General features: G+C 35.1%; 1 protein-coding gene, 1 long non-coding RNA gene and 2 pseudogenes across 2 annotated transcripts; 2 read left to right on the forward strand and 2 right to left on the reverse strand.

Annotated features, from left to right (window-relative positions):
* Window positions 1–1,649: 1,649 nt before the first annotated feature.
* On the forward strand, window positions 1,650–7,354 carry LOC120176512 (annotated as a pseudogene).
* A 3,131-nt stretch (window positions 7,355–10,485) lies between these two features.
* LOC120176531 lies at window positions 10,486–14,445 on the forward strand (annotated as a pseudogene).
* A 1,266-nt stretch (window positions 14,446–15,711) lies between these two features.
* Window positions 15,712–16,972, reverse strand: LOC120176522. The gene is made up of 6 exons (XM_039182945.1): window positions 16,897–16,972; window positions 16,694–16,730; window positions 16,520–16,591; window positions 16,261–16,402; window positions 15,940–16,114; window positions 15,712–15,788 (listed from the first exon to the last, which is right to left on the reverse strand). The coding sequence occupies exons 3-5, from the start codon at window positions 16,579–16,581 to the stop codon at window positions 15,980–15,982; spliced, it is 339 nt and encodes a 112-aa protein (XP_039038876.1). The 5' UTR covers window positions 16,582–16,591; window positions 16,694–16,730; window positions 16,897–16,972; the 3' UTR covers window positions 15,712–15,788; window positions 15,940–15,979.
* Window positions 16,973–17,104: 132 nt separating this feature from the next.
* Window positions 17,105–17,879, reverse strand: LOC120176541. The gene is made up of 3 exons (XR_005521337.1): window positions 17,761–17,879; window positions 17,461–17,657; window positions 17,105–17,345 (listed from the first exon to the last, which is right to left on the reverse strand). It is a non-coding gene; the product is annotated as an uncharacterized LOC120176541 (long non-coding RNA).
* Window positions 17,880–21,429: the final 3,550 nt, after the last annotated feature.

Here is a 21,429-nt window from a genome sequence, read left to right on the forward strand (position 1 = left end):
TTTCAAATCTATATATTATATGTATTTCAAAAAACGTTTTTTTAAAAACTATAATATATATATATATATATATATATATATATACATATATTCATCCAAAACATCAATATTCTGGTAGAGTGAATATGGACATATATTCAATCAAAAGAATCAGTCAGAATGATATATCCCGAACAAACACCTCTACACCTTGAACAAGATCAAGATGCACTTTCTCAAGTCATGAACCAAAGCTCTATGACCATTAATCTTTTCAGTACCATCATGGAGTTCAAGATTCTAGTATGAATCTCAGCCACAACAGCCTCCTCAACAAACATTTCTCCATAGGTCTAACTCCTACCGGTTTACTTCTCTACAAAACGAAATTAGGTAACTTAAAAGATTAATTTAGGGTCTTTCAAATTGTTTAACAACATGAATAACTAGTTGAACAACAATGACACCAGTGGCGGAACCACGTGAGAGCGGAAGAGGGACATGACCCACATCAACTTTTATGGTTTAATTGTGTTTTAAGTCTTTTAAATCATTAAAATTAAGTCCTCAACCCACCCAAAATTTTCTGATTTAACTATTTTTTAAGACATTATCAATTTTAAAGTTAAATGAAATTAAGTCTCGTCCCTAACTTTTCTGGTTTAATTACCTTTTAGGACATGACAGTTTTAAAAATAGTGAAAATAAGCCACAATCCTCTATTTTTTGTGGTTTAATTGCCTTTTAGAACTTTGTTAGTTTCAAAGATAAACAACTTGGCTCCTCCCATGATTTCATCCTAGTTCCACCCTTGAATGACACGAGGTCATATAGAAAGCCTTTGATGAGGTCCTTCAATTCAATCATATGACACCCAATATTCGATCGGAATATCTTACCTTTAATACTAATTTTACATTAAACAATGGAGTAAGCCAAAATAAAACCAACTCTAAGCATATGTATATATTTTTCTTTTAATTATCAATACACATGCATCAACAAAAGCACAACAAAAAAGTGAAATTCATGTAAGAGTGGACAAACAATTTAGAGTATGCTTGAAAATTAAGTCAAACAAGTATTTGCGAACATAAAAGCATTTTCGTCATTTAATAACATACTTTCGTAAATTATGCCAAAACATATAATTTACACGAGTGAACTATTTAAAATTATATCAAATGATTCCATATTAAATCTCAACTCAATCGGGATTTTAGAACATCTAGTATTATAAAAACATTAATTTTTAGGGATTATATTAACAAAATTAACAATAATATAATTTTGGTTAATTTACTATAAAAATCATATTTATTGCCATTTATGATTTCATTATAAAATATATAACAAAATTAATTTACTAAAAAATCATATTTATAAAATGAATTATTTTTCATTTATACTAATATTACATTTGAAATTATCACATTTATATCAAACAATCATGTTTTCATTTTGGATTTACTAATAATATTCAAATTAAAATATATGGACTGAAGTTTAAATTGTAGAATAATAAAGGAACTAAAACCATAATTAATCCTTATTTTAAAGATTGGCTCTCTGTTTCGAAACGACAACGTTGCGATGTGGCCCTATCCTTTCTCGCTTGAGGTTTATATATTTTCCCCCAATCACCGTCCATCGTTTTCCTTCAAATTCATTTTTAAATCGATTTTCAATCATTTTAGGGTTTCAGCTCTCTCTCTCGCTGTTTCGTTCTAACAATTTCTTAGAGCCCTAACTTTAAATCTCCGGAAATGGGTCCACCGATGTATCTACGGATGCTAGGCAAAGAATCGTATGATTCCGTACCGCCGTCGAACCATTTGTGGGTCGGTAACCTGCCGGGCGATACGGTGGATTCGGATCTGACGGAGTTGTTCAACAAATTCGGCGCACTCGATAGCGTCACCACGTACTCTTCGAGGAGCTACTCCTTCGTCTACTTTAAGCGCTTGGAGGATGCCAAGGCGGCAAGGGACGCTCTCCAGGGAGCAGCCTTGCACGGAAACCAGATCAAAATTGAGTTCGCTCGACCGGTTTGTTTCGTTGTTCTTTTCCTTTCCGTCTCGTTAGGGTTTTCAAAATTTTCGCAAATTTTGTATAACTATATCTATTTATATTCTGAAGTAATCCCGGATAGAAACCGATGTTTTAGATGTCTTCCAAATTCGTATTTTTGTTTTTTGAACAATGTTTTCACAAATTATTCGCCCCATTTACGTCTAAACTCGAAATAGACCTGGAACTTAAATTCACGGTCAAAATATGAGAGTAACGCGAGCTTAATCAATTAAAAAGAATAAAAAGAATTCTGGATATAGATAATGGGAACAAATTTAGGGCCATAGATCGTAAAATGTTGATTCTTCTGTAATAAAACTGAGAAATCCTCGCAACCGCCAAGTGGTTTTCAAAATTCGCGGATTTAAGTGTCTAACATGAGAGGCGGGTATGATGAAGATCTTTAAGACATGGATTTTCTAATATAATTTCTTCTTCTTTTTCAGAAGAATCTACATAGCAATTAATTTTTTTCTTTGCATTCAAACAAAAGCAACAATTTGATCAATTATATTTCCTGCAATCAATCTCTCAACGGAATGAGTGGATGCCATTAGCGCTAGCTGAGTTGTAGGTTTTATAATTTCGCTTCCCTTTATCAAAAGGATCAAGGTATACTTGTTCAATGTGTGGATTATTCGTTTTGATTCTGAATTTAGTTGTTATATGATCGGGTTATTGTTTTCACCCAATAGATTCTATCAAAAAGTTATTTAAAAAAAAAAAAGTGAAACGAGTTTTCCGAGTTGGATGTGTGAGATTTGATGAATCAAATCTATTTTTTTTATTAGTACGAGGTGATTATAAGATATTATATGTTTTGAATTTTCTTAGTTAATTGACAATCGATGTACATATTTTCTGTAGACGTAACTATTCAAACTCGGAACGTCAATCTTTATACTAGGACGAACACACTAAAGCAACATATTGTTAAGCCATTTGACAAATTATAATATTCCTTTTAAACTGATTTGCACTACTAATCCCCAGAAAACTTTTCCAAGCCAATTGATCTTCGTCTGATTAAATTTTGGCAAATTTAGATGAATATTAAACGAACAAGGTGATTAAATGGAGTATTTCTAGAGGCTAGAGAACATATATAGTGATGCATTTTGACCAAAATAACATCTTTTTTTTTTTTTTGAAGAAGACAGATAGTACAACTCACCTCAACAAAAGCCTTGCCCCTAAACTGGTTGGGGTTTATTAAATATTGACGACTTAAAATGAGTTGAAATCTTTCATGTCAAAAGAGACGTCAATATGGCGAGCTTCATATAGATTATAAATTGTGCATGTAGAAAGTCATCTTTTTTCTTGACTTGAAGAATTGTAGGATGTCATAATCTACATATTTGCTTGCAATACAACAAACAGTAGAGCATTTCTGCAATTACATGAATTCAAGCAATTCGATGTTAGCATTACTGAAGAATGCGTTTTAGTTTATATCTTCAATTTTATGATTTATATTCCTCCAATGTTTCTAATGTGTTTTTCCTCCTTAGATGCCCTGCACTATGTAAGAAACCATATCTAACCTTTGATCTTTTTTGGGGTTTGTTGTGAAATTCCCCAGGCAAAACCTTGTAAGAATCTGTGGGTTGGTGGGATTAGCCATACAGTTTCAAAGGGATGAGATCGTAATACCGCATTTGTTGAATATTCTAGCATGGAAGATGCTTCTGGGGCCATGAGAAACATGAGTGGGAAGCGAATAGGTGGTGAGCAGATACGTGTTGATTTCTTGAGATCCCATCCCTCAAGAAGAGTAAGTACCTGCATTTAGAATTTTAAGTCTTCTTTTCCTAGTTAGAACTATTTTATGTTACTCGTACTCGACTGAGACGATTGGAAACAAGTATGTGTTCAACATGGGCATGTTCAATTTTTTTTCCAAGTTTTTTCATGTGCTTTGAGGGTCCTTGGAGGGCATATATTCATACTCATGTTCAGTTACTTCAGGAAAAAAGAAGAGTTAGAATGACACAAGAATTGCCTTTCGGTTAGAATTGGCATCTAGTTCCCATACCAATATTTTCCTGTTCTTAAAGCTTGTCAATCCAGTTCTCCGTTCCTTCCATGTATCTTGAAATACACATTTAAAACTCTTTAATATGCTGGTAATTATCATTCTGAATGAATTTTCTCATCGACCCTCTTGACAGGATCAGTGGCCTAATTCTCATGACCTTAGAGATGGGACTTTTTTCTGGAAGGATGGGGTCTTCCGACAGCCATTCTCTTGCAAAAAGAGCTGTGAGTTCCAAACCGAAAAGCTTCTTTCGATCTAGATTTTGCATAATGTTCTTCATTGTTCCTGCACTGACATTTATTGCCTGGCTTGAATTTTTTCGCATTCTGATTTGTTGAATCATTTTTGCAGCATTCTCAATTAGGTGGCCAAAAAGTTGATGGTCAGCCTAGCAAAGTTTTGTGGATAGGTTATCCTCCCTCTGTGCAAATTGATGAACAAATGCTTCATAATGCCATGATACTCTTTGGTGAGATTGAGAACATGAAAAGCTTCCCTTCAAGACACCATGCGTTTGTGGAATTTAGGAGTGTGGAGGAAGCTCGGCGTGCAAAGGAGGGCTTACAGGGTCGTTTATTTAGTGATCCAAGGATCACCATTATGTACTGAAGTAGTGAACTTGCACCTGGGAGAGATTATGGCTTTGATTCAGGCATAAAGGGGCCAAGGCCTGGCACGATGTTCAGTGACCATCCATTTAGGCCTTCACAAATGGACATTCTTGGTCAAAATCATCCATTACTACCAAATACAGTATCTGGATCATTGCCATCCAGTGGCATTCTTGGATCAAATGTACCGATCAGGTCTTTTAGTCATCAAGAATACAATGATTTGTATGTACAAAACAATGCGCAGGATGCTGATCTTAAAAATCGTGTGGGTGTAAATCGGGGAAGGCCATCTCCTCCTGTTCCTTCTGCTCAAATTCTTAGGCCTTCACCGAGACAAGCATCTGGTTCATGGGTGGAATGCCTGTTTGTCATGCTCGCTGTGTTCCCATTGGAAAGGGACTAGAGACAGAACTGTAAGTATTGTTCTTTTTCCCTTGGTGCTTCTTTGTAAATTTCCATTCTGTAGAGAAAATGCTCGATTCCTTTTCCGTTCCATGTAAATATCCAATGTGATTTACTTTTAGTTTTGAATTTTGTTCATAGCATATAGTGGGTTTAATCTGATGGATCTGTTTTAGAATGATGTTACACACATTAATTTGTTTGTTTCTTTCTTGTGAATATTCTATTTTATGTTACTGTGATTGTATTTCACTTGAAAATACCCAAGTCCCACACTTGAAAAATATGAACATACCCATGTCATGTACATACCCTTATTTAACACTCACATCCAAGTCCAAATAATATAGGTTCTACTGAAATTGAAGAAGGGAGAATTTAGTGAACATTCAGGTACATCGGACACATGTAATGCCAAAGGAAGATAAAATAGTTGAAATTTGTGTTGGCTTTTGGCACTATTTTGTGCCACTTGCAATATGTTGGATTACTGAATTCCTCTTGAATTTATTTTGGGAAAATTTACATCTAACCTACAAATTTGACATTTAGCGGTCGCTAATATCATTAGTATCTCAGAGACTTGAGTGAAGTTTCCTATTTGCTAAATTATCGACTTTGTTTTCGTGGGTGGGACCTTGCCTATTAAGGTCCTTGGTTTTGAAGGCTTGCTTCCTCAAACTTTGTTAAATTAGAGTTTTCTTTGTTTCTATGTTGTTACTGAATTTCTTGTTTTGTTCAGTCCCGGAGTTGTTAACTGTTCAGCCAGAACAGGATTGGATACACTAGCAAATCACTATCGTGAGGCCATTGGATTTGATATTGTTTTCTTCTTACCGGACAGCGAAGATGATTTTGCATCATATACCGAATTCCTTCGCTACCTTGGTTCAAAAAACAGAGCTGGTGTTGCTAAGTTCGATGATGGGACTATGTTATTTTTTGTGCCTCCATCCGAATTTTTAACAAAAGTTCTAAAAGTTTTAGGACCTGAACGGCTCTGTGGTGTTGTTTTAAAGTTGAATCCACAGGTACCAAGCGCTGCACCACCACAACCGCATCCACCTCTTTCTCATCCTGGTTACAGTCATTTGAAGGAAGAACATACTCTGAAGGAGTATGGAAGGGTTTTGCATGAGGATTCCAATCCTCCTGCAAGACCACTTGGACAATCTACCATGCAAAGTCAACAACCCAATACTGCGGGAGTACTGTCCCATACTGGTGTTGCTTTAACACCTGATCTGATTGCTACTCTAGCCTCCTTCCTCCCGATGACCTCGCAGTCCACAGCTGTTGGAGGTGTTCAGCCCCCATTAATGATATCAACTACGCAGTCCTCATTGACTCAAACAAATGCGCTTAAAGGACCTTCTGTGTGGAACCAGGATCAACAACCTTCTGAGACTGCAGTCCCATCTTTCCAACGGTTTAATCCTTCAGCACAACTACCACCAGTTCAGCATTACTCCACCATATCTAGTACACCTGCCCATTCTGCTCAAATGGCCCATGGCGGCACTCAGTTTCAGCAGTCTGCCATCGGCTTGCCACAGCAAGGTGCTGCATCATCAATGCCATTGACTAATTTCAATATCCCATCTCAAAGTGAACATGGTATTTTTTTCTGCCCCTATTAACCAGCACTACCAGCCACAAGTTCCTCCTGGTACACAGAAAGGCTATGGAATGATGCATGTAGCCAGTGGTTCCGGGTTATACGGTGCACCAACTCTTCAGCAGCCGAGCAATCCAAATGTTTTGTCTAATCAGGCTCTTGGTGCTACTGTTTCCCAGCCACTAAATCTGATGCAAGCTGAAACACAAAATCTGGACCCTCCTAGTCAAGTACAGCCACTGCAATCTGTGCTTTCTGGAGCTGGTCAAGGTACATCAGATGTAGAGGTTGATAAGAACCAGCGGTACCAGTCAACGTTGCAATTTGCAGCTAACCTGCTGCTCCAGATTCAGCAGAAGCAACAGCAGCAAACACATACTCCAGGTGGACAAGGGACAGGGAGTTAGCTGTGAAATCTCCTTCAATCTAGGTAATTTCTGTAGCTTATTTTCTTGAACTCATACCTGCTTGGCTAGTTAATTTAGGGATAGTCTTTGATTTATGTTTGTTATGCGATGATGGTTGTTATAGATGACTGTTATTATCCTCCCTTTTAGATGGTTGCATGTTCATTCTGAAAATTGCATATATGAAGTTGAACTTTGTTGATTTAGAACTTAGAAAATTTAGTAGGAGAGATTCAAGTTGGAACTTTCTAGTCTTCTAGGGCTTTGGTTGAAGTTTCTTTAACTTTCAATGCTTTTGTTTGAACTTGGTCAATTTCATACTTTCGTGCACTATTCTTCTTAGACTTTCCACTGTTAGCCATGAACCTATTCTTGATGGACGGTTTCCGTAGTTTAGTAACTTGGATTAGGTATGAGGGAAATTATTTTATATCTCAAGCTAGGATTGACATCACTGCATGTTATGATCCGTGTTTAATCTCGTTTTTCCTACCTGTGTTTGTTTTATGGAATTGATCTGCCGCATGTACTCGCTTTTAGCATTGCCTAAGGTTTTTTCACTCATGCTTCTTCATTGTTTTATCTTCTTGAGTAAACTACGCAAATGGTCAATCATGCAAGAGTAACCTTACGCTTTTAGAAAATAAACTACCAAGTGATTATAATGTAATAAATCAACAATGTTAGTGAGTAGAATGTAAGTTTTTAAATATTCGTGGTCAAAATACAAAATTTAAATATTAGTGGTCATTTCTTTGGTTTATAATCTTTATAGATATTTTTTTGTACATATATTTTAATCTTCAATTAGTATATGTATTAGCTGTGTTATTCTTTTGGCCCTCTTTTGTATCTGTCTGTTTATCTGTCTATTTCTCTATCTATCTATATGTCTATTTCTCTGTCTGTTTCTATTTGTCTATCTTTTTTTCTCAATTATCTGCAGTTCACACTAGACAATAGGATGAACCCTAGAATTCTTTAACATGTAAATATTATGGGATTCAAATTTGTAATATTACTTTGTAACCAAGTTAATTTACCAAGCTGAAAGAGTGTTGAAATGTTAAAATTGTTCTTTTTCTAGTCTAAGTATTTACCATTGAAGCTAGGTGCTATATTTACCTGGACTATTCATTTTTCCCCTAAAATATATGTCCTATTCATATTCGAACATGAATATGATGAGGTTATTATTCTCCCAATATATGGAAAGAAACATAAAAGTATATCCGTATTTCGATTCGAGTCATGGGTAAGATAGATTCTTAAATGAAGTCCAAAACTTAACATGAGTACCTGTAATTTGTAATAGCTAGATATGTGAAATTAGAACAAGCTTCTTTATAGACATTCAAAACCCACAAATTTTACTTTTTTCAAAGGATTTGTAAACACAAATTGCAGCCACTGGAATAGATCTCACTTAACACAGTTGTAACTCTTTGGATATTTAATCTAAAACCTCGGTGTAGCTTCTCCGAATTCGTGCAGAAAGAATAGCTTTTCTGGGCATTTTAGAATACAAGCCAAAATTTGATGGCAGAGACAGAGAAGAGGTTGAACATCTAAACCCTAAAACATATGAACTATGTTAAAGGGAAAAAACAAGTTTGAGCTTTGGTTTGATGGTTTCTGGAACATAACATAGGGAAGGGTCGAGTATTATTTAAGGTTATGTTCTGTCATCTGTGTCTGAAGTACATTAATCTCATTGACAGCTGCGTTCTGTTTGATTCGTTCCTATCGATTATTATGTTGTTTCGACCTTTCATTTTCCGGATACAGAATACGCCCCTCTAGAGATCGGAATAAACTAAGTCTTCAACGCTCATATCAATCCAGAATAACCTAGCGGATACGGTTTTAACGATATTTGAACCGGATGGTTGTTATTTAGGTGATTGTTTTGCTATCTTATGATTCCAAGCCAAAGTTCATCATCCAACTTGAGCCTTAAAAAATGCATTTCATTTACTAAGCCAAAGCAATCCTGAAATCTCAACATGACAAAAGGCTTGTTTTTGTTTCGATTCTGTAGGTCAAATATTGGTTTAAATCTCTCGAGTAGGGTTTATGGTTTAAGCTTGCGATTGTGGACGACGAGAACGACCTTTGCTTTGCTTCGTTGCAGCGGTTTTTTTCATCCTCGAGCTTCGATTTGTAGCCTTAGAACAGTATTTAGATGGTTCTTGTTTCATGAGATGTACAAAATTGTGTTTGTTTTTCTCTAATCGAATCTTCGGTTTGAATTCTTTTGTTCACTTCTCTCTTTCCTTATATTTTGTTGATGGTGTTAGGGTTTATGAGCTTATATTTTTGTTTTTCTCAAAACGAATTAGACTTGATTTAAAAGTTTATGAGTTTGTAATTGTCAAATTTGACCCTAATCATTTTACGTACTCGATTTAAAAGTTTATGAGTTTATAATTGTCAAATTCGACCCGAGTCATTATACGTACTAGTGAACACTGAATATATTTAATATTAATATGTAATGAAATGAATAATTTTTATCTTAACAAGGAAATGAGTTTGAAACTTATTAAAATAAAAATTAACTCATAGTAAACGATTAATTCTTCTTCAAATAAATTATACGAAAATTTAATAATTTAAATAATATATTGATGTAGGTAAATGTTTTAAAAAGGAAATTTAGATTTTTTTTTATCAAAGATAAATAATCCTTTGGGTAAAATACATAAATGGTCCCCTAATTACAGGGTGATGTTTTATTAAATCTCTGACTATTAAAAGTTATAAAATGATCTTTAATTAATTATAGAATGTTGTTTTGTTGAGTTAATGACTATTAAAAATTGTAAAAATGATTACCTGACTATTCATATATTCTAAACTCATCCTTTTTGGTTAAAATATTTGTGGGCATATGAGCTGGAAGTTAGTATGTTGACTGAGATATGATAAAATTTATCTCATAATCGTTTGAGTTGTATTTTGTGGATGAACTCTCTGCTTATGTTACGTTGTCGAGCCAGTGCTTGAAAGCAACGTCCGCATCAGTAGACATTATTAAGATATAATTTTATCATATCTGAGTCAACAAGTTAACGTCCAGGTCAGAAGACCATCAATTTTTAACAGAAAAGACGAGTTTGGAACATATAAATAGTCGGATAACTATTTTATAACTTTTAATAATTGGGGACTCAACAAAATAGTATCCTATAATCGGAAGATCATTTTATAACTTTTAATAATTATGGACTCAAAAAATAAATAACTTATAGTTGAAGGACCATTTGTGTACTTTATCCTTAATCTTTTATATTTATGTAACTGATTTTCTAAGTCATTAGAGATCAGCCGGGGCTACGAAGTGCTTGCCCAACGCTATTGTATAGCTACAATTACTTAACTTTTACAGCGATTCTGCAATTTTTTTTCCTTCAATCTTTTCCTGAATTTTCTTTTCATTGCTTGATAGATATGAAAGATCTGTGTTCTCATTTTTGATTCGTAAAACCCAGAAAAATGGTTTCGCCAGCTACCCTCCAAAGATCACCCACCACCACCACCAACACATCCTCCCCTCTCCACCGTCTCTCCACTTTCAAAAACCCTCCCGCTTCTCCTCCTCATCCTTCTTCCATTCTCGAATCTTTCGCCAAAGACCCAATCCTCTCCCCTTCTTCCTCTTCCACTACCTTCTCCTCCGCCGCTCTTTCCTCCGGATCCCCTGCTTCCACCGCCGAACGCCTCCTCCAAGCCATCCGCCAACTCGATTTCCAAATCCGCTCTCACGTCCTTGCCAACCACCCTCTCCTCCTCACTGTTATCTTCTCACAACAACAATGAGGTTTCCCTCTCCACTCTTAGATCTTCCATCTCTTCGCTTCAATCTTCGGTTCGTCGAGTCCGATCTGAGCTCTGTGAACCCCATAATTCAATTTTCTCCAAGACTGTCCAGCTCTCGAATTTACATAAAACTTCGGAGCTTCTCTACCACTCCATACGTGCTATTCGTCTTTCCAAAAAGCTAAGAGATCTTATGGCTTCCGCTGAGGCAGAGCCTGATAAGTTGGATCATGCCAAGGCTGTTCAGTTGCATAATGATATCTTGACCTTGTGTGAGGAATATGATCTGGGCAGTATCGATATGGCCGACGAGGAAATCAATGCTGTCAAAAAAATAGGGGGTAAGTTAATGGAAGGGCTGAATCAGGCTGAGGTGGGAACTGGGTTGCAAGTGTTTTACAACAATCTTGGGGAGTTGAGAGGGACGGTGGAGCAATTGGTGAATAAATGTAAGGGAATGGGTGTGAAGAGTGTGAGTGTGAGTGTGACATTGGATATGAAGGCCATTTCAGCTGGTGGCGAAGGTGGCGGATTCGGTCCCGGAGGTATTAGGGGGAGTGGAACTCCGCAGATTGGGGGAGGTGGGAAGGCAAGAGAGGCGTTGTGGCAGCGGATGGGGAGTTGTATGGATCAGTTGCAATTTGGCATTTGCAGAGGGTTTTGTCGAAGAAGAGAGACCCTTTTTCACATGTCTTACTGCTTGATGAAGTCATAAGGTAACCCCATTTCGATTTATTTTCATTTTCTTTCTGTCATGGTAATTCTATTCATAATTGAATTAGTCTAATTTAGTGTTAGACATTAGTAAGTCCCTATGTACAGTTTTTTTCCTAAGTTTTTACATGTTTATATCTCTCTATTCATAGTTACTTCCTAAAATGGATGTCATAACAACATTGGAAATGGCATAACATGTAACTGCTGTTTCCCTGCTTCACTGTAATTATTTATGCTGCTTGGTGCAGGAGGGTGATCCCATGCTGACAGATCAAGTGTGGGAAACTCTAGTTAGGTCTTTTGCTACCCAAATGAAGTCTGCTTTTACTGCATCAAGTTTTTTCAAAGAGATATTCACAAATGGGTATCCGAAGCTCTTCTCTATGATAGAAAAGCTCAAATGGTTGTAGCTATTGAAACTTTCCAGATGGCTTTCTTGGCTGTCTGCCTAAGCCGTCTGTCAGATGTTAATTTTGTTTTCCCAGTCTCCAGTCGTGGTAGTGTTCCTTCCAAAGAACAGATCTCTAGAATTCTCTCTCGCATACAGGAAGAAGTCGAAGCTGTTCAATTGGATGCTCGATTGACTCTTCTTGTGCTGTGTGAAATTAGTAAGGTTTTGCTGCTGATCGCAGAACGAGCTGAATATCTGGTATTTCATTTTTCCTGTGCAAAATCTCTTTTTCTTGCTGAATTGAAATATCTGCTATGAGATGAATTATACATTAGTATACGCTAAATACTTATATCCCTGATTTAGAATTGGGATCAGGGTAGGGGAGAATGAACACTGCTTCATTGCCTTTACTATATCTGCTATGGTTTGTCTATACAAGTTTTTGTTAGTTTCATCCCTGCTGTGTCGTTGTATGTTTTTGGTATAATTGGGAAATCAGGTCTCAGTGTGATTATGTTGCATATTTTCTATAACATCATTTTGCAATTCATGACGTAACTGCATGGGGTAACATTTAAATATTATATCATCGAATGAATGCATTCACTAAAAGTTACAACACTATTTTGTTATTTCTAAAATCTGAACTCGAGAAATATAGGCGGTTTCCAATGTGTTTATGCCGATAATGTTTATTCAATTCTACACTACAATGATCCATCTGGTAAGGCAACTAGTTAAAACAATTACCCTGTCCTTTTTTCAGCTTTTCTGACTGTATGTCGTAATTTTTTGCCTTACAAGTATAAAATGCATTGTTTTGTGTGATAATTTGTTTAGGCATACATCGTAGGTATTAGGTGACATTATAAACCTTTGGCATTCTCTGGTGCTGTATTTGATCTAATCATGGACTTGATCTTTCTATTAGTGATCAGTTTAATATCATTGGTGATTTCTGAAGGTTTCCTTTCCTCGAAACCCTGAAAAGTCTTCGCCAAATCTTATAATAGTATACCAATTAATACAACTCTGTGTGTGTCCTAAAGTACATAATTGTCGCATACAAAACACACATATATATATATATGAAATAATACGTGTATTCAACTTTGTTAAACTGGCAGATATCAACTGGTCCTGAAGCCCGCCAATTATCTGGTCCTGCTACTGCAGCTCAGTTCAAGAGCTTTGCATTATGTCAGCATCTACAAGAAATTCATACACGCAGAACTTCTATGATCATGGGGCTTCCAGCTATTTATGCAGATGTGTTGTCACCTTCACTTGGTGCAATATATGGTGTTGCTCGTGAGACTATAACATCCTTGTTCCAGGCAATGATCGATCGTCTTGAATCTTGCATCTTGCAAATCCATGACCAGAACTTTTCCGCACTGGGCATGGATGCCGCTATGGACAATAATGCTTCGCCTTACATGGAGGAGTTGCAAAAGTGCATTCTTCACTTTTTTCGTGAGTTCCTATCTAGGCTGTTGCCATCTTCAGCCAATGCAACAACCGCAGGAACAGAAACCATATGCACTAGGCATGTGAGGAGCATGGCTTCAAGGGTTTTGATTCTCTTTATCAGGCATGCTTCTCTTGTTAGACCTCTTTCGGAGTCAGGTAAGCTGAGAATGGCCTTACATGGAGGAGTTGCAAAAGTGCATTCTTCACTTTTTTCGTGAGTTCCTATCTAGGCTGTTGCCATCTTCAGCCAATGCAACAACCGCAGGAACAGAAACCATAGCACTAGGCATGTGAGGAGCATGGCTTCAAGGGTTTTGATTCTCTTTATCAGGCATGCTTCTCTTGTTAGACCTCTTTCGGAGTCAGGTAAGCTGAGAATGGCCAGAGACGACATGGCTGAGCTGGAATTAGCTGTAGGCCAAAATTTGTTCCCAGTTGAACAACTAGGTGCACCATACCGAGCTCTTCGAGCATTCAGGCCACTAATCTTCTTGGAAACCTCTCAACTAGGAGCATCTCCTCTTCTTCAAGATTTACCATCAAGTGTCATACTGCATCATCTCTATTCCCGAGGTCCTGAAGACTTGCAATCACCGCTGCAGAGGAACAAGCTTACACATTTGCAATATTCGTTGTGGCTGGATTCTCAAGGGGAAGATCAGATCTGGAAAGGAATCAAGGCAACACTGGATGATTATGCTGCAAAGGTTAGGGCTAGAGGAGACAAGGAGTTCAGTCCTGTATATCCTCTTATGCTTCGATTAGCTTCATCATTGAGTGAAACTGCACCTGCATCTCAAAAATAATCATCTGCAGTTCTTCCTGTAAATTAGAATAAACAAATCGAAACGGCACTTGCCATGTTTGTTGCCTTGTAGCAAAATCTTTCGCAATGAACATCTCTGGTAAGAAGCATCAAAAGCGTCGGTGGGTCTACTTTAAACCTTTAGGTAAGCATGGTTTCATCATCTTTAACTTGGATTTTTCTTTCAAAATTTATCCTTTTGTGATGAACTGATAATTTGTTTTATCTTCTCTGGGTGTTCCAGCTTGGGAAAATGGCAGATTTCACAAGTTGAATGCTGCGCTCAACTTGACCTTTTATGCTTGATGTCACTGCTGGTTCTTTTTATGGTTACGTTCATCGGTTCTTTCAATATGTACTTCATTTTGTCATGTAGTGCAGTTCCTGTCACATAAAATATAATAGATAGGTTTCTCAATTTTTTTCCTAATTTTTCTTAATTTTATATATTTATCCAAATTCGGGTCAAACTCTAACAAATAAGTTATCAACACAATAAACAATCTTTTTTTATTCTTCAAACTTAGTATTTAATTATTTTAACATTATCTTAACTTTTGATGTTTCTCATTATTATCGTTTTTCTATTCTAAAATATGATGGGTGGTTCTTGTTAAATTTATGTAAATATCAGATATCAATTTAAGGCAAATGGACATATTATGAGGCTAAACAAGCAGTTTTGAAATTAATCATTGAATTTAATGAACGATTAAAATAGATCGGTTTCTTACTTTTCTCAATTATCTCTTAACTTTATATCTTTATTAATTTATGCCACATCGAATTCGGGTCAAAATCTCTGGCAATTGTTTCATTTTATTTCTCTGCAAGTATATGTTTACATTGTATGAAGGGGTTGATCCCCGGATTTGGCAGTACATAAAATTAAAGGAAAGAATCTGCAATCAATTACAAATTCTAAACTTTAAATCAGGCCAAACAAAATGGCCCTTGTATTCTATATTTCTTTATCTATCTCTATCATCATTTCAATTTAATTAATTTTGTATCTCTACCTGTACAAAACTTGTATTTTCTGGAAGCTGCTGCCTTGCCTTGTCTTCCAAGGTATCAAATCTTGAGTTCTGCAGTGTTTTTGCTTTTAAACTGAATCATGATTTGTTGAGTGATGCTTCATTATCACTTCTTTATTCTTTTGTAATTCTGATGAATCCGTTGTTTGAGATTCGGGTTTGGATGAAATGTCTGATAAATGAAGTTCCTGATCATGGCGAGCTTCCACTGTCCATACGAGAACCAAAATTACCATGACGACGGAGAGAAGAACCATTGCTGCCCATGCCATGCTGGATAAACGTTTAGCAGGTTTTGAATCGAACTTGTGTAGGCCTCGACTGTTTTGTAATCGTTGCTGGATATGAATTGTCCCTTTTGACAGGTCCCATTGTTGGCATCCGAACAAGTAAATACTTTCAATATCTGCGAACAGATTAGACAATTAGTCACTGATATCCGTTTTAACCGACAGTGTCAGATTTAACTGATGTGTTAAACTCGAAACAAATATCGGGTAGGAGTAATGTATAAGAACAACATAACAGAACCTGAAACCGGATGACCGATTGCATACCTTTGGTATGTCGCCGATCCTGATCGTATTTGCAGGACAGTTATTTGGCTGATATGTATATTCCGGTGGTGCAGAGAAAGGGTTGCAAACATGAGAAAGGGTTGGATATGTTGTTGCTTGCAGCTGAGATATGTTTGAGTTCACCTGAAGAATTGAAATCATAATGCTCATTAAACTGTTTAAATCATTTCTTGTTTAGTTTGGTTCATGTCGTTGCACAAGTCTATATCGAGTTTGGATTTAGGATAATCAGGTTAATTTTCGAGTTCAGATTAAACATATGAAGTAAAACAACAAATGTGATTGAATTACCGCATTAACAAGGTTGTAAATTCCAGCACTAACATCAGAGAGGACTGACTCTGCAGACAGCAATTCATCACAAGGGAGGATTGAACTCAAAGTGTTGTTGTAAGGATTTTCTTGGAAGTTTTCGAGAGCAGTGCATGTATCCCCTGAAAACCTGGAATTCAATTCAAGCATTTGTTTTTGAGTTTTTCAATTCAACCAAACCTGGAAAAATCCAGAGAAAATAACAAATAGATTGAGCAAACCAGATAAATATGAAGCTTGCACTTACTTCTCCAGGAAGAAATAAACCCCAAAGAACAACCAGCATAGAATTGTCAAGATCCAACACATTCCAATTAGCCTGAAAAAGATTGGAAAAAAATCAAAATCTTCAACCAAATTTTCTCACCTTTGATCATTCATTCACTAGAATCTCAAGCTCATGAATGCTCAAGTGTCTTACCAGTAAAGTACTCGTCGAATTCTCAGAATTCCAGTCACTGTAAAAGGAAAAATTCAACTTTGGAAAGAACAATGACAAATAACTATCTAAATTCGATTTATATATTGATATCCGAAGCTGTTCAATTCAATTATCTAAATTCGATAAGGATTATGAATTTTGTTCATGATCATGAAAAGTTTCTGGAACATTGATAAACATACCTGACAAAGAAATAACTGCTACCAGGTTCAAAGAAATAGTCACTGTGGTCACTATAAACCTGTAAGAACAAACAGATACAAGGATCCATAATCAGTACCCGAAGACTCACACTCGAATTCGAGTAACATAGATGCCAAGATGCTAAGTAAGTTCAAGAGGGATTTACACAATCTGGAGACCCCTTTCGATCAATCGCCTGTTTGTTCTTGCCTGTCTCGTGATATCATCGGCTTCGACATCCATTCTCTGAGATGTAGTCGTAAGAAAAGTAGAAGCCTGACCAGTTACATCCGTGTCTCCCAAGCTATCCCTCATTTCCTTCATGGCTCCCGTTGTATTATATATAGTTTGCGATGCCTCATTTGCCGTTCTTATAACAATGTCCGCCACAGTTTTCGCTTCGGAATGGAATCTAACTGTGCCTCCAAGAGCTAAACCTGAAGCAACTCTGAAAACGAAAACAGGGTTTTCTTCCGACCCCAGAATTGATTTCAATCTTTAAATCTCAGTAACATAAGATTATTCAATCCAATTGATTAAAATTGAGAATTTGAAGAACTTACAGTGCAAGGATTGTGAAGATCATAGCTAGGAGAATAGGCCATAAGTAACACTGCTTGTGACAGACCGATTTCGTTCTGGGTTTTCTGGTTCTTCTGCAACAGTAAGCGATTGCCAGGAGATATATTCCGTACAATAATCCACACAAAAGCCATAAGAATGCGATTGCGAAGCCGTAGATCCCTGTAAAAACAACTGACTGCAGAACAGCGGAAATTTATTCAAAAATAATTTTTAATCCATTTTAGATCTAACACCAAATCAAATTAAGATGTGAAATTGTAGATGGAGAAGAGAATTACAGTCCAATAATGTTTGTTAGTGATATCAAATCCTCCTCTATACTTGTTGAAATTGTCCAATGGATCCACCCTCACTGTATCATCTTCATTGCTTGAATTTGTATCTAATCAATATTAAAACAAAACCAACGAATTAAAACTTAAAAGTCATGGATTTATCAGTTTCGTTAATTGTCACTTTTGTTTCATAATCACTAAATTTTAAAAAATAACATTTTAGTCACTTATGCTATTGATTTATAAAGTTCTAAATTTTGATTACTGAAATGTTAATGTAATTTATGATCTACTGCATTAGTAAAAGGGTTTATTTTTTAATTTGACCCCTTAACTTTAGGTAAAATATTTATCTCATAAACTTTAGATAAAATATTAATTTAACTCTTAAATTTTAAATAATATATCAAATAAATCTGATCAAAGTCTTCTGTCACCGTCTTCCAGTCACCACTACCATTGGTTGTTGTCACCGATGACCATTAGACTCTAAAATTTTAATAAAGTATCATAATGGAATCCATCAAGTGACCTTAACGATAAAAGAGAATGTTATTATACCTAGAGATTTTAGATTCAAGCAATTTTGTCTGTAGGGTGTGTGTGTTGTCAATTGGATAAAAAAGATCTAAACATATATTACCTTATAATCACCACAAATTATTAAAAAAACATCATATTGTTTCATTCTAAAGAGACTAAGTGTAGTGAAACAAAAATAATCCTTTTATTACCGTGTTACATCATCAAACTAACGATGTTATAAATTGATAATATAAGCTACTGAACATTATAAATCGATAACATAAATGACTAAAAGTGAAAACTTATAAAATAAAAGTGACCATTTTGACAGTTTAGCGAAACCAATTTATCATAGACAAGACTCGCCCCCTCTTATAATTTTTGGGCTCGGCCCATATTTTACACCTTAAAAATAAGAATTTTAAAGTTGGAATTGGCTTAAGATATTATTTTATATTTAATATTTAGGTTTTATTTAAGTCTCGCCATTCTAATTTGTATAGGAAGAATATTTTTTCCAAGATTTTATTCTCAATGAAATATGTATATATATATTTCCACCCTTAGTAATTGAGAAGTCAAATGAAATTATAACTGACCTGAGGAAGGTGAGTCAAATTGGGCAGCAATTGCTATGAAATTCAAGGCTAAAACCACCACCACCACCACCAATGTTGCAAACCCCATTTTCAACCTGTCAAACAATCAAACCTAAATAATCAACGCCATTGTTTTTCCATCACACCCAACCTCAAGGGTCTACCATGATTGGACCATTAAATATGAGTACGACAATGGGTAAATGCATAATTTTATGTTGAGTACGAATTAAGGTTAAATTTATAAAATTTTATGGAATAAAAATAGATTATAATAGAAACTTCAAAAAAAAAAAATCTAAAACGTAAAAGGAATTTAATTTTTTTAAAGAAGCGACTACTGCCCCTAATTATTCTCCCATTTATTCGTCAATGAAAGCATTATTTATAAAGTTTTAGGAGATAAATAAATTACTAATAAAAATATCTAAAAATTTCAAGAGAAATACTTGAATACTTCAATCTATCCATAAATAAACAAGTAGTTGCCCAACTCAAACTATGATAACACATGATAGAGACAAAAAATGGAGACTACAAATCAACATTTCTTAAAGTTTTATAGCAACAAGCTTTGAACTTCAGTTGGAAGAAATAAAAAGAAACTGGGCATGGGAAAATAAAAGCAAGTTTAAGTGTGAATGGAGAAAGATACCAAAGTGTTTGCATAACTTTTGTAAAAGCAATGGCCTCTCAAGCAACCAAAAAACAATTTCAGATAAGAGAGAAGAAACATGCAGGGAATAAGAGTTTTTTGTTTCAAAGAAGCAACAATGGCAGATCAGAGAGAAGAAGCTTAATCTGCAATGGGAATGGTTTTAAATGAAACTACTTACACTACAATCTTCAAACCTCTACTTGTTTTCTGCAATGGCTGCCACAAAAATATTCCCAGATAAATAGAAGATGATGTACGAGCTTCAACTCTTGTCAAATGAAATCATCAAACTGAAAAACACTTTGAGGATTTCATATCCATTTTCATCAGAATCTCCATAAGCTTTGAAGTTCCCCAGATAACCAAGTGTTGGGGGATTTGTTTATTACTGAACCCACTTATGAAAACAACTCTCTCGGCTTCACCTCACATATATATATATATGTATGTTCATTGGGTTTGTCTGAAATGGATTTGCTTTAAACCAAAACAATTTCCTTTTGTCTCCATGTTCTTTGCAAAAGTCAAGAAAGAACCAAACTTTTGTTTGTGTTATTTCTTTAGCGGTCAAAATGGTCGTCCGCCTTTTTGTCAATATGATGTCATTTGTCTGCGTTTTCTTATTTTGGGTAAACTACGTAGTTAGTTGTTCTAATATGTTTTGGTTCTATTTTGGTCACCAACTATTTTTTTTCTCAAAATCATATATAATGTTACAGTTTAGTCCTTTGCAGTTGAAAATTTAATGATGGTGCTGATATATCACCATGAAGTAATGTCATGTCATTATTGAGAAAAACTAAAAAAATCATGTCAACAGTTCTATTTATTTTTTTAAAGACGGATGACCGAAATGAAACAAAAACGTAACATTAGATATTATTTCAAAAAGGCTTAATATAAAAATAAGTGCCCAAACTATACCTCTTTTTCCCATTTAGGTGCCTAATTTTTTTTGTCAATTTAGGTGCCTAACGTTTTCAATGCTATAATTTAGGTGCCTCATGTTTAACATTAGATATGATTTTGGGACTTTTTGAGATTTTAGAAATATTTTGGGGACTTTTTGAAAAATAATAATAATTTTAAGCTTTTTTTAAAATAAAATTTTTAGAAATTTAAAAGGCATCGCGTATCATATTTTGAGTGGTTGACAAAAATATTTTTAACGTCTAACACGATTCAGGCACCTAAATAATAATATTGAAAACGTTAAGCACTTAAATTGACCAAAAAGAAAGTTAGACGTAGGGTCAGAACCAGGAATTTATTATAGTATGGGTTAAAATATTTTTTTCTTCATAAATACATTTTTTAGTTAAAGGGGTTGATAAATTTTTTTGTGTATTTTTTAAAAATATATTTTTAATATTAATTAATATTTAAAAAATAATTGGCGGGGTCAAGAGGATGTTCCTCCCATAGTCAAGCACCTAAATAGAAAAATATATATATAGTTTGAGCACTTCTTCTATGTTAAGCTACTAAAATGAAACTAGAGTGACTAAATACGTAATTTACCCATTTTATTTTTGTGCAACAAAGTCGAGCGTGAATCAAATATTGCGACTTTGTCTTTGTTCATTGTTGAAAGCAAGGATGCCTTAATATACTACAAATAAAATATCTTATCTAAAATATTATTATTTTTTAATATTTTTAGTAAAACGTTATCTAAAGCTACAAAATCAAATTGTGAATTTGACGGATCATTAGACCAAATTCAAACCACTATTATTTCTTACCTAATATTTTATTTGCCTGCTTTTGACTCTCCATAATCCTCTTTTACTATCTACTTTCGTTTATTAAATTTCCATCCCTTAACCTTTAATTCCTACAGATTGAACCCAAAAACAGAAGAATCATTCAATCTAACTGTTTATTTAA

Source organism: Hibiscus syriacus, unplaced genomic scaffold, assembly GCF_006381635.1.
Source record: "Hibiscus syriacus cultivar Baekdansim isolate YM2019G1 unplaced genomic scaffold, ASM638163v2 tig00003398_pilon, whole genome shotgun sequence".
NCBI lineage: Eukaryota > Viridiplantae > Streptophyta > Magnoliopsida > Malvales > Malvaceae > Hibiscus > Hibiscus syriacus.